This window comes from Cariama cristata, unplaced genomic scaffold, assembly GCF_000690535.1.
Source record: "Cariama cristata isolate BGI_N322 unplaced genomic scaffold, ASM69053v1 scaffold18324, whole genome shotgun sequence".
Lineage (NCBI taxonomy): Eukaryota > Metazoa > Chordata > Aves > Cariamiformes > Cariamidae > Cariama > Cariama cristata.
In genome coordinates, this window is record NW_009614868.1 from 7,612 (window position 1) to 20,364 (window position 12,753).

The 12,753-nt window shown below is 40.2% G+C and overlaps 1 protein-coding gene across 1 annotated transcript in view; it reads right to left on the bottom strand.

Moving 5' to 3' along the window:
* CANX (calnexin) overlaps window positions 1-5,270 on the bottom strand; it is a 10,777-nt gene extending 5,507 nt beyond the window's left edge. Inside the window, 6 exon segments of the mRNA XM_009699594.1 lie at window positions 496-688; window positions 2,134-2,215; window positions 3,479-3,620; window positions 3,960-4,018; window positions 4,539-4,612; window positions 5,081-5,270. Of these exon segments, the coding sequence (XP_009697896.1) occupies window positions 496-688; window positions 2,134-2,215; window positions 3,479-3,620; window positions 3,960-4,018; window positions 4,539-4,612; window positions 5,081-5,266 (736 nt within the window). The 5' untranslated portion in view covers window positions 5,267-5,270.
* Window positions 5,271-12,753: the final 7,483 nt, after the last annotated feature.

Sequence of the window (12,753 nt, forward strand, 5' to 3'; positions counted from 1 at the left end):
CTAGACAGATCCTGCTGAGTACTCCCTGAAAGATTTTAGTCATAGCTAATATACCGGACCAGACACTGTACTTCAAGAACCACTGAGTTGTCTGGTACTAAGAAAGCAACAAGAAAAAGACTACCCCTCTAAATCTAAAGCCTAGTATACCCCGAATTACTAGGGGGCAGCATTCAAGCAGTTTATAAATGCTGGAAACTACTTTGGATATACTTAGCATATCAACTTACTCACAACTGCTCTGAAATTCAGTTCTCCTTTAGCTATTAAGTTCAAGGTCTCACAACTTTCCTTACGTGAATCAAGACTTCTTGCAAAGAATAAATAAGCCTTTGTATAATAAGACCAGCTTTTCCAGTTACAGCTTTCAAGTGTTTTTTAGTTGTATGGTGTGTTGACACAAATATTCAGTTGCTCATCTAGCTCATTTTATGAGCTTTTGATTCAGGAAACACAGTAGTAGTTATTAACATGCATAGTTAACAGTCACCTTACCTAGAGTATAAAGATGGGTCTTCTTATCAGTAAAGTAAGTCTTCAGGTCTGCATCTGGACGCTTTGCATGCTTCTCCTCATATTTGCCAGTCTTTGGGTTTTTGTGCCGGAAGATGAAGTGCAATTTATAGTCCTCGCCACACTTGTCAGGGCCAAACATGATTGTATATGGAGTTTTGTCATGGAACTGATCCTTTAAAAACAATGCAAAACTTCATTCCATTATTTTGAAATACAACTTAAGTCATTGCCTGGCACAAGAACTCCCAATTCATTAGAAATTATTATGCAACTTGGATATCAAGCCAGTGAAGTACCCACACTAAAGCTTGTATGAGGAATACAAGCCTCTAGAAAAAACACCAGAATTACCCCAGCTACTTGATTTTGCACCTTTGATCTCTACTTTCCAGATGGAAAACAACAGCTATTCAAGTGTTATAAAAAAGATAAGTGACAGCCACAATGTTTAAGCATATCTCTACATGACAACAAAGGATTTTAAAAGCTATCAGTATAGACATATAAGTTACTGGTAATAACGACTGACCAGCTAATCCAGTGAGTTTCTTTCAAAGTGAAAAGCAGCACTAGAAGTGAGGCCAAGTTGTATTTAGTTTAGACACTTATAAACTGGCTTACTGTCTCAATCTCAGAGTTAACTGGATGTAATCGTCTCATTGAGCACTGCGAGCGAGTCTATTTGTTCTTGCTAATGTCACCTTAACATTTCAATGCACATACGAAACCGGTTAGACAGCCAAGTAGTCTTTTGGGTGTCTTTTTTTTTTTAAATACTTTGGAATCTGTATTAATAATACAACTCCAGTGAGGCTGCAGAAGGAAAGGAGAAGGATGGGTAACAAGTCATAAAAGGTACTTCTTATAAAGTCTAGGAAGGTGGCTAACAAAAACCCATAGGCTACAAAAGCCTGTGCAAGGTGATCCATCAGTTAAGCTCTGTCTGAATAGGCTAAACCACTGTAGGTAGGTACATGACAGAGTACAAAAAATTATAATTAATCCTTAGGAGTTGTAGCATGGTCTCTTCCATTGACCACACTTTTAAGGCAATGCGTTCAAGGGTCATTTATGAAGCAAATGATTCTATATAGCTAGCATGTGCAGTTGAACATATAAGGTTGTATCCAGTCCAACTTCTCAAGAATTTTCTAAGTATATCCAGTAACTCACAAGTGGGTTCACATGTCAAAGGCAAGGTGATAAATGCAAGGTGTATTTTCAGTTATTTGCATTAGTGTGTTTTAGAACATGAAACATGGAATCTTCCTTCTCCGCAACAGCTTCCTGAGGTTCCTCCTCGTACACTGGCTACTCTCATAAGATACCTCCTCTTCGATCCTAGAACCTAGGGAAATCTGAAGTACTGCAGACTTCAGCAAAGGGCTAGAACTGCTCAGCTACTAGGGAACTCCGGCGTTTTCACTCAAGAGGCCAGAAGATTTCAGTATTTATCCTCTCCAACTGAAAATGGCGGGAAACCGCTGAGTGCAAAGTACTTTGGCAATAAGGCCCTAAATATGCCCCACTGCCTTTACTGAAGAGGTTTCCTCAAGAAGAAGCAAAATGAAAAAGCTTGCTTCCACAGCTAATACTCAAAGTAGGAGCATTACTCACCAGATTCAATTCAGGGGTTTTTGAAAGCAGTTTCACATAGGCCCCACCACACTCTATTCCATTTTGGAAGTTTACTTCATACCTGATTTAGTTTTGGACAGAGAAGGGGAGAACACGTTATACATGAGGAAAAATTACTTTTGTAATAGACAATTACAATTTTCAAGTACAAATTAAAAGTAAGCCTGGGTTTTTGTTGTTTGCTTTAAATCATGTGCCCAGTGAATATTGAAAATACATGCTGCGCTCTAACAACTAAGCAAATATTCATAAGGGCCTCAGAAACAAGAATAATTGAGGATTTAGAAGACTCAACCGGAGTGATGGTCTTCAAGATAATGATCTAGAACTAGAGAGAAGGAAGAAAACGCTTTCCAGTATGTAAGACACTGCAACAGAGATTAAGGCAAGCCAATTACTTTCCTCACCACTACCATGTCACGACAGACAACTCATTGTCAAGACTGCCAAAGCAACAACAATTGGATCCTAGTAGAAGCCCCTTTAGGGTTATACGCATACAACAGTATATTTAGGGATGCCAAGGAGTCTGAAAAAAGCAAAACATCTCTGTCAGGAATAGGCTAAGTATGCTTGATCCTCTCTCAATGTCAGCAGCTGGAGCGGATGACCACTGGGATTTATTTTTAGCCTTGTATTTTGAGCCAAAATTAACAGTCACGTAAAGCAAAGGGACCAATTCATTATCTTGTGCAAAATGAATTAGTTTACTCTTTGTTTAAAACTGATAAAGTAGGTAATAAACCACAATTCAATTGTTCTCACTAATTTTTTCCCCACTCACTTGCTAGTCTAACATACATGCAAGTAGATTCTTCTGCATCAGTCATGGCCAAACAGAACTAGGCAAGCTGTTCATCTTCCATGACAGATGAACTAAGACAAAGCAAGGAGGAAACAAGTGCATCACCCTGTCCACTCCACCTTGGAAACAAGGGGCAGTCTGCTGCATAAGGAAGTGCACTGACCTACATACAGACCAGCTTTTGTCCAAAAGGACAAGGACTTCCACAATTAGCAGTACAAAAGTCAGTTGCCTGATCTTGTTACTACAATTAAATCAAGTGAACTGAGGTCCTGAGACAGGTTAAGAAGTCTGGTTTTCATAGATTTTCAGGCTTCAGAGGGACCCACGCTGTTCCTAACTTCCCCACTTTGGGAATCTGGGTTGCTCTTTTACTCTTACTTAAACAGTATAATAATAGGTTACAGCACCTTGTGTCATCTAGACCCCCAGTCAACAAAAGCTCAGTTATGGAATTAACCTCAGCCTGCTATCATGTCACCCCTCAAATAACAGCACACTAAGTTATCCTTTACTTACTGTATAATAAGGGGTTTGGTATCAAATACAAAAGGCTTGGAAAGTTTGGACGAAATTGCATGATGCTTGGCTCGGGTTACCAATACAAGCCCTTTGTCTCCTGGAAGCTTAGTATCCTTCATGTCTTGGACTTCCCATTTACCTGGAGAGAAATTAAGCAAACGTTATCAAAACTTGTTCAACACAGTCTTTGTTTAGCCCAATTTTGAACAAGATTATCAGCATTCTGCAATAAAACCCTATAGGGTACCTTATCAAGTTATTAGCATCACATCTTCACTAAATATTTTTTTAAATCTCCAAGTGGATATTTTGTCTAAATCAGAACTACACTTTATATACCTAGCTAACAATATAAACACCCCTCCTATTTTTTTCAGTGAATATAATTTTAACTGGGAATCAAAGACATGCACCTCTTCTTGAGACATGACAAAAGATATGAGAAACTTCTATAATCCAAAACCTGGGTTGGACTCACCATCATATTTGGCAATCTCATCATCTGTATCATCTTTTTTGGCTCTAGAAAGGATCCATCTAGAAGATAGACATTTAATGGTTGAAAAAAACATACTTTTCTTCCCCCCACTAAAAATCCTGCCCTTGAGACAAGACAGCCCTTGTTGTCCTATGACTATACCCCAGTGTCTTGATCCCCTGAGGAGTTCTATCCCCAAGCCTGCAAAGTTTTCTGCATTTGCCACTTCCCACCCCAGCCCCAAAGCAGGACCATGGTCTCAGTGTCTTGCTCTTGTAAAAAAATAAAATTAGTACCTCACAATCCTCACATTACCCAAGGAAAGCAAAAATTCAGATGAGGATTAAAACATTACATGTGTATGGCTCACCCCCTCCCTTGTTACTAGAACTTAAGGAAATACTAGAGTTTAGCTCAGCACTTTAACAGCTAGCCTCATATAGTCACTGCTGTAATCCTCACCAAACACTGCCCTTTGATTCAATTTTGAATAAAACAGGTTCTAGAGAGGGTTTCATTACCTTTCATCAAAGTTTTTAACTATACGCTATACCAAATTGTCCTTCAGATTATACTCACCCATCCAGAGTTCCTTTATCAAAGGACTCTGCAAAATACACCTCACCGGTTGGGACTGGGGGCCTGTAGGTAACCTATTGGAGAAGAGAGGTATTTATGCATCTTTCAAGGCACATTCTCTGCTCTAAAGAAATACAGGTATATACAGCTCACATTCCCCCTCTACACCCAAGGTACAGCTTACCTGAAACACCCTTGCAGCATAAATACAGAAGTTACCTAAATATTGCTGCTTGTGCCAAGCCATTGCGCTCTTGTCTGCAACTGAAACTGAAGCTTGTATCTAGCTGGAAACATTAGCATTAACTCCTGATAATCACACCACAGATTTCAAAGGTGATCTAAATCTTCAGGAAGAAGACGGGGGACATGAAAATAGGAACAAAGCAGCTAAGCTTAATTCCAAGCCCTACACCCAGATAACACCTTTAATAACATCACAACATATTAAATGTTAGCAAAGTAAAGACAACTCTGAGCAGACTCACATTAACCACAACACAAGCAGCAATTCAATTTTAAAAAGAAGTTCCATGCCAAACCTTTGGAGTTGGAGGAGGAGTGCTCGTTTCAGGCTTTGACTCTTCTACCTCCTCGATGCCATCGTCCAAGTCATCCTCAATATCAACTACATCATCACCATCATTGTCATCATCCATATCATGTGCCTGGACAGCAAGAGTCCCGAGAGCTAGCAGGGTAACATACAGTAGCCATTTCAGCTCCATGATCTGAATAAAGAAGACAAGGCAAACAGGTCAAGCCAGCACTGCATGCAGAGCAAAGAATTGCTTCAGGTACAAAACCGAGCACTCAAGACAACAGGTAAAGTGTCTAGTCATACCACTGAACAAAAACTGCAAACTTATCTTTTCAGCTCTGTTATTTACTGCATCTGGCTGGTTGAGACAGCTCCAAAGGCTGGAGAGGAGTACAACATAAAGCTAAAATATTTAATACAAAACAGACATCAACTGAGTGGAGGACCACGTGTGCAAGTTCTCCAGATCATGCTGCACAAGTGTCATAATTTTGCTCTTACACCGCCACAATTCATAAGCAGAACAACAGACAGACATACACAACACCACAACCTATGTACCTGCAAAAGCCTAAACAAAAAACCTATTTCTTGCTTATGAAGAACTTCAAATGCATCATGCAGAAACTGAAATTTCCATTCAGTTCAGGAATTGGAAAAACCATTAGCTAGCTCCTTCAGGCAGAGAGTAATCAATTCTCTACCTCCTGTTCAGTATTTTGGGGATTGTGGGACACCGGCATTTTCATTCATCAGTCCCCTCCTCCAGGTTTTCTTCTGGAATTACTGCCAACAGTCATTGATACTACTAGCGGATGTTTATAAGCAGTTGAAGCTACTGAGGCAGACCCAGGAGAAAATATCTTACTATTTAACAGACAGTTGATTTGATTCCCCTCTTTCAATTTCTAATTTAACATGATGACCAAAGAAGAGTAGCATCTATTAACAGATGCTTTACAGAATTAAAATATCACACTTCAACTAAACCCAGCACACTGGCACACCTAAAATGTGGTAGACTTTGGCAAGCTGTAGCTCAAAAGACCTTGTAAGGAAAACGGGTTTCAATTTTACCTTCTTGCTAGAAAAACTGCAAGATCACTGCACCTTTAGGTTGATACAGAAGTCAACACTCCTTCCATGCTGCTCAGTTTTATCTGGGATGGGGTGGGGTGGGAACCACAGAAAAAACAAGCTGTGCCTTGCTCATCTTTTCTCCTTTGAATCACATTCCAAATTTTTCTTCCAAGACCAGAGTTGTAACTGAGACTAATACTTTTTTTAAAGCAAGTATAAAACCAAACATCCCCTCCTTCCCTTACACTCCTGCCTCAGGCTGTAGCCCTGCAGACTTACAAACATAACTCAAGCAGAGTTAATAGTGCCTGTAGGGACATAAGTTCATGCTAGAAAACAAACATTCAACTTTCCAAAGCATGTTTAGGCAACTAGAAGAATTTAGAGTCTTAAAGGCTTATCAGCACTATCCAACACTCCAAAACCACATTGCATACCAGATCTACTGTACTTAGATTGTTCTTTAACCTACTTCTAATGACAGAGGGGATGTTTTAGAAGTACAACAAAGCTGTATTTTAAAGACTTGTGCTGAGGTCATGTCCAGTTTGCCACTACAGCAACATGCAACTGCAGCCAGTTTTCTAACAATAGTGATGGCCTTCAGGATTACGGCCTAAATGCGTGTTCACAACCCTCCCCCTCACAGTTCAGGCAACTGCACCAAAACACCTGAGCCAAAAGGACACCATTCACAGCATGAACAGCTGAGAACAACTTGCAAGTGTTGTTACGTATGGGCAAAGCCTGTTTGCTTAAGGCACAGTGTACAGCCAAAACTGAAAACAGTTACAGACCTCACAGCAGCTCACAGTTCTTCTTACCAATGTGGGAACCACAATACAAAACAAAGGAATGAAAACTGTCAAGTAAGCATGGGTACCCTTGGAAGTTCAAGCTCCTCTTGCACAGATAGCACGTTCTCTGAATAAACTCATGCCCACCAGCATAAAAACAGTACAAAAAACAAGAGCTTGAAACTTCATTTGAAAAAGTGATCTTTAGAGCTCTGGATGTGTGAGTGAAGCAACTACAGATGAGATGGCACAAGGCCACCCTTCCCAGGGAAGGGTTGAATTTTGTCTTACCTTACTAACTGGGCCTCACCAAATACATTTTTAACAAAGCTAAACTCAGGATGATTTTACCCCATGTGTTATAACCGCTTTCAAATTATATTATCCAGATAGAATGACCACATCATGATTTGGAAAAGCGGTATGAGGAAATGAATCTTAAAAATATAGCAAGGTTAAAAATAAGCCAATTCTCTCCTCTCCTAAGAGGAAGGAGTTTCTGCATACCTCCTCCCAACCCTGTGCAAAGGATATTAATGATGTAGCGTGCAAGTAACCCCTTAAGTAACGTCACCACTAGCCAACCACCAATGAAGTTTTGGTGAAAGAATTAAATCATCCCCCCTAACTTTCATGTCAGTAGCGACTCTATATGTAATAATGACCTACTTCACAATCCCACCCCAAGTACAATCCTTTGGAAATATTTGTCAGCAGCAAATGGACTTTGGCAAATGCCAGCACGTAAGTGGCAAAGCCACATAGCCTTATACTGCAGGCAAGGTTGCTCCAGAAATTCTTCTGTCAAAGCACCCTAGTGAAACCAGACAATTCTATCAGCGATCCACAGAGCAGGGGCAGAAGCTATGCCACTGTGCACATCTGTGCTCCCGATACTGCCACAGGCATCTACCCTCTAGGTCTACATTTCTCAGCTAATGCTCTGTCTGAATATGAGGCCTCATTGAACCTCATTTCAAGGTAGAAGTACTATCTGTTCAAGCTCCCATGCAAGATGTTCCACCACCCCACAAAAAGCTAAAAGCATGAAGAGAAGCTAATCCAGTTTCATGTCCTTGCCTCTTTATAATCATTGGCAAGCAGTATTGACAAGTTTATATCCCTACAGAAAGCTGTTTAGGATACCTCCTACATATTAAATCAGTCCCAAATTCAACATAAGGTACCATTCATACACCTTGAGCACGGGCTGGTAGCATCTCCTGCAACTGCCAGCTGTCATGCCAAGCTCCTTATTCTGTTAAGCTGTAACAATATACAAACTAACTAAATTATAAGAAATAAAAGACACTATGTTCTCAGAAAAACAATGTAAGTGAAGCATACATTTTTGGTATTTAAAAAGCTACTTCTATCCATAATGGATGTACTGCCACAGGAGAAAATTTCAACTTCACTTCACACAATCCTTAGGGACACAACATAAACATGATTATGCCCTAGTAAATTAGCTTATTCCTAAATGTAAGATAGAAAGGGAGAGGAGGAGGAGAAAGAAGAAACTCAGGTTTTATACAAAACACGCATAAATCAATTTTTCAGTAGAGATTTAAGTTGCTAGCAACTACAGGTGTTCAATTAGTCACCAAAAATGTAGTCTAACCTTCAGACACATCACCACCTACTCCACTATGATCAGATTTCTCCCTCAAAGAAGTGTCCAATTTCCAAGCAATTATCATTAGCCATTTTTGACCCTTCCTGCACTTCCCTTCTTTAGGTTTAACTGTGCAGTATTTCTGAAGGTTAGTGTATTTCTGATCATGCAACTGCCAAAAGCCTTCAACAAAAGAACCCTTTCATAATAGGCAAGAGCTTCTGACGTCTCCATTCTACTTCAGTGCAAGCCTCCTTTTCACTATTTACAATGTTTCAAGTCACAGATGACTAAAACTTCATCTTCCTTTTTTTTTTAATAAGGTCTTCAGACACTTACAGACATTGGCATGCTACTTGGATCGAAGGGAAAAGTACTGCAGTGTAATACCAAAGTACTAGCTAGGAAGAGAGTTCGAGACTGCCAGGGCTAACAAATCACTTGTCCTCTGTCTGTCCATCCACAGCCAGCTTCTACACTAGAAAATTTATAGCTGACATTTAAGCACTGTTCATCCGATTGTCAAAAGGCCAAAACATTTTCCCCTGAAATTTACAGGAGCTATAACAGAGCACTGAAAACACACAATTCAAACAGCCACACCACACAGACTTCACTTTTTACAAAGTAAAAACTAAACCAAATTGGAGGGAGAATCAGAGACAGGATCAGCTTCTTGCCATAGAAGTGGCACTCTTAAAATGTAGGGCTAAGTGACTGCTACCTTTGGATTTCAAGGCTTAAGGAAGTCATGCAGCCTCCAAGATTTATTTTTATTTAGAAGTCTCCTTTCACTGGGCATAAAGGGGAAGGTTCTTCTTAATTATTGGCATAACACTGGAAACACCTGACCCATACAGCAGACAGTTGTCACCATTCTCTCTAACATACATGTCCTGGGGAAGGACAGACAACGAAAGGGCCCACACAAAGGGTGCTTAAGTCCTTTGCTATCACACTTCCAGAACATACTATTTAGAAGTAACTCCCCTGTCAGGTCAAACAGAGCCTGCAAAACCAGTTTAATCATCTCCTTGGTTACTAATCTATTTGAGTGGTTCATCAAGCCAGTTCTTAACACTGCAAATTTAAGAATGTATAACTACATTTGAATTGCTACTGGCTATCTAGTTTACTACTTACTTTTTTTTAGAAGAATTAACAGCCAGATGAAATGGGTCTTTTTAAAAATAAGTCACTTACTATGAACTACACCTCAGCAATTTAACTGGAAGAGCACCAGTGGCTTCCATTTCAGGAGTATCTGAAGTGAGAGCTGAATGACTTAAATATAGGAAGAGCAAAATTTGCTAGCAAAGTCCTGTGTTCCAAATACCATTTTTCAGTATGGTATTTACAGTGGAAGCACACCAGTAAAAACAAGCACAACGCGTCCTCATGCAAAGCAAGAGCTATGGAAGAAAAATTTAAAAGCACAAAAGTAAAGAAATTCATCACAACACAAGAAAAAGCAAGGAGACAAGAACAGAAAGGCCGAGACACAGATACTCATTTTCCCTCTAAAATGACATTTTTACGGTTTCTGAGCAAAGGCTTGGCTACCCTACTACATAGTCCACTAGTTTCTTAAAGTCAAAACTACTATTCAGCAGAGGAAACCTTTTCTACATCTCTACAATCCCTCCACCTTCCACACCCTGACTCCTCTTCGGTGCCAGGGTAACTGTTTACACAGCCTCATGATGAACTAGCAGCTCGTTTAAGATGGCTCTAAGTCCTTCTGCCATGTTATTTTAACCCTGAATCGATACCCCAGTCCAATACAGCATGCAAAGGCAAAAAGTTGTAGCAGGATAAGTGAAAGTACTGTGAGATAAAGTAAGTAGCCAAGGATAAAGGAAATTAAGCTGTTGACAGCAGAGTCAGCTTAATGCCATAGTTTCATGCGCACTTCTGTCATCCGTGCTAGCCCAAGACAGATTTGGGAGAGCTACGGTCTATAGCAAAGCTGAAGAACTAACTGTGTGGCCAAACACCGTAATTTCAGCAATCGGTATACTACCTCACCACCCCTCTGAGGGGGATACAAGAAAATTATGTTCATATATATGCAGCAATTCATGTGATGCAGACAACACTTTTTCCCCTTAAATGCTTAGTTCTGGAGCTCGACAACTTCCAGCATTGTGAAGATTCTGCCTTTAGCATCGTAACTCAATGAACAGCAGACAAGGCTAAACTAAAACTAGCCTTGCTTACAACAGGTCAGAGGAAGTACTTGGAGGGGGGGGTGCTGGTTTGCCACCCCCCCCCCCCCTTTTTTTTTTTTTTTTAAAAAAAAAGGAGGGGGTGGCTAGAATACACTGCTACATAAGATTTGAGGAAAGTCTCCTGTAAAGGATTAGCCAAACCTCTCCTGGAGAGCTTGACAACACTACAGAAAAAGCTGCCTTCTGTTTGGATTCCAAGGAGCACAAACCATTTAAGAGATCAGGTGTGAAAGGTGACAGCAACAAAGCTTGCTTTTAATAAGCATTTCAAATATGCCAGTTTCTAAAAATAATGTACAACAGTGCAGATACAGTAGGGGAGAAAACACTATGTACTATTTGTCAGCAAAGAGATCATTCCCGCAGAACTGGAAGTCCTTGGAGGGCAAAGACAGAACTGCAAGGCTTTTTGACCATAAAACAGATGGACTGCTGGGAAAATTACATTAGGTGGGGGGAGATCTGGAGGTGCCCCAAGATCTTGCAGACCATCATGCCTAGAAATCAATTCAAGTTTGCCCTGCTACAGAATTGATTCCAGCAAGAACAGGCTGCCACCATGATCACTACTAGATGCAGAAAAACGAAAGGCCAGAAAAGGAAGTAAAAGGCAGAGCTAAGTACAAGTCACAGTGTATTCTCAAGAAAAGATTTATTCGTTTACTTAGGGGGAAGTGCTGCAGCACATCAAATGAGAGGGTAATCTAACAGAAGCTGCAAGCTTTCTTATTGTTTTACATTAGGCTGCTCTTCCTAGGAGGGCAGTTGATACCAAGAAGCAGTTTACATCTTATACACAGATGGTGTCTGTGAATTGTACAAGTACTCCCTTCATAATTTATTTTTTTTTTAACTAGAAATACTGAGACTTAATACAAACACAAAGTTTAACAAATCTAGGAAAAGCTTTCAGTTAAGTGTTTTGGATAAGCCCACGTAATGTGACAAAATCAACAGTAGGGAGGTTTTTGAAATCATTTCAAGTGCATCAGAGTGAACCTAAAGTAACCTACTTCAACCTGTATTTAACCAGTATTTTATCTGTATCATGTCATACATTATTACAGTTCCGCTATCTCCTTGCAATATTTTAGCAACAACCCAAACCACAGCGGATAAAATGTTTCACAAAACCTGTATTAGCTATACTTATCTGACAATGTTAAGTAAACATACTGCATTTAGAAATACATTACATTCCCAGAGACTAGTTTTCAGACATCTAACATACTCTAAGTTCCAGAAAGAGTTTTCCATGATGCTCTGCAGAAGTGCTGCAGCATTAATTATGCTAATACTAATAATAATACAGTTTGGCCCTTTACCATTACTACCGCTACTATTAATATACCTCTGCTTCCCTTCACAACCAAATCACCTGCAGTGTTTCTCTTTCTACAGCCTAGAAAGTTCTTAACTACAAAACTGCACGTGAAAGTTCACTCTTTAGAATCAGTACAGACAAGAAAGCAGTAGGCTATGCATGCTTTAATTCAAAGGTGTGGTGTTTTTTTGCTTTAAAAGCATACAATACAATCCTAAGCCAACAATGAGAACTGAGATATCATTTATACATTATTTTGAAGACACCTAACATAAATGATATTTGGGTAATAAAAATCCAAGCATACATCTTAAGTCCCCAAAATTCTCAGACCTCGCTGCTGCAGTCTCCTCATTTGTATGTCACCTCTGGCCTCCCTCACCGTTTGATTACCACATCTTCCCCACCTGTTGGGCCTCCAGTTCTGCACGGTGAACAGTCCCCTTCCAGAGACTTCCACTTCCCCTCGCACAGCCTGAGCCAGGCCCACACGCCCTGCTCCGCACCCACCTCCTCTTCTGGGTAGCTCAAGACTACTTCCATACGTTAGCGGCCGACATTAGAACAAGAAGCCAGATAAAACCCAAACCACAGGCCAACCCACATCCACCTCCGACCCCTGCC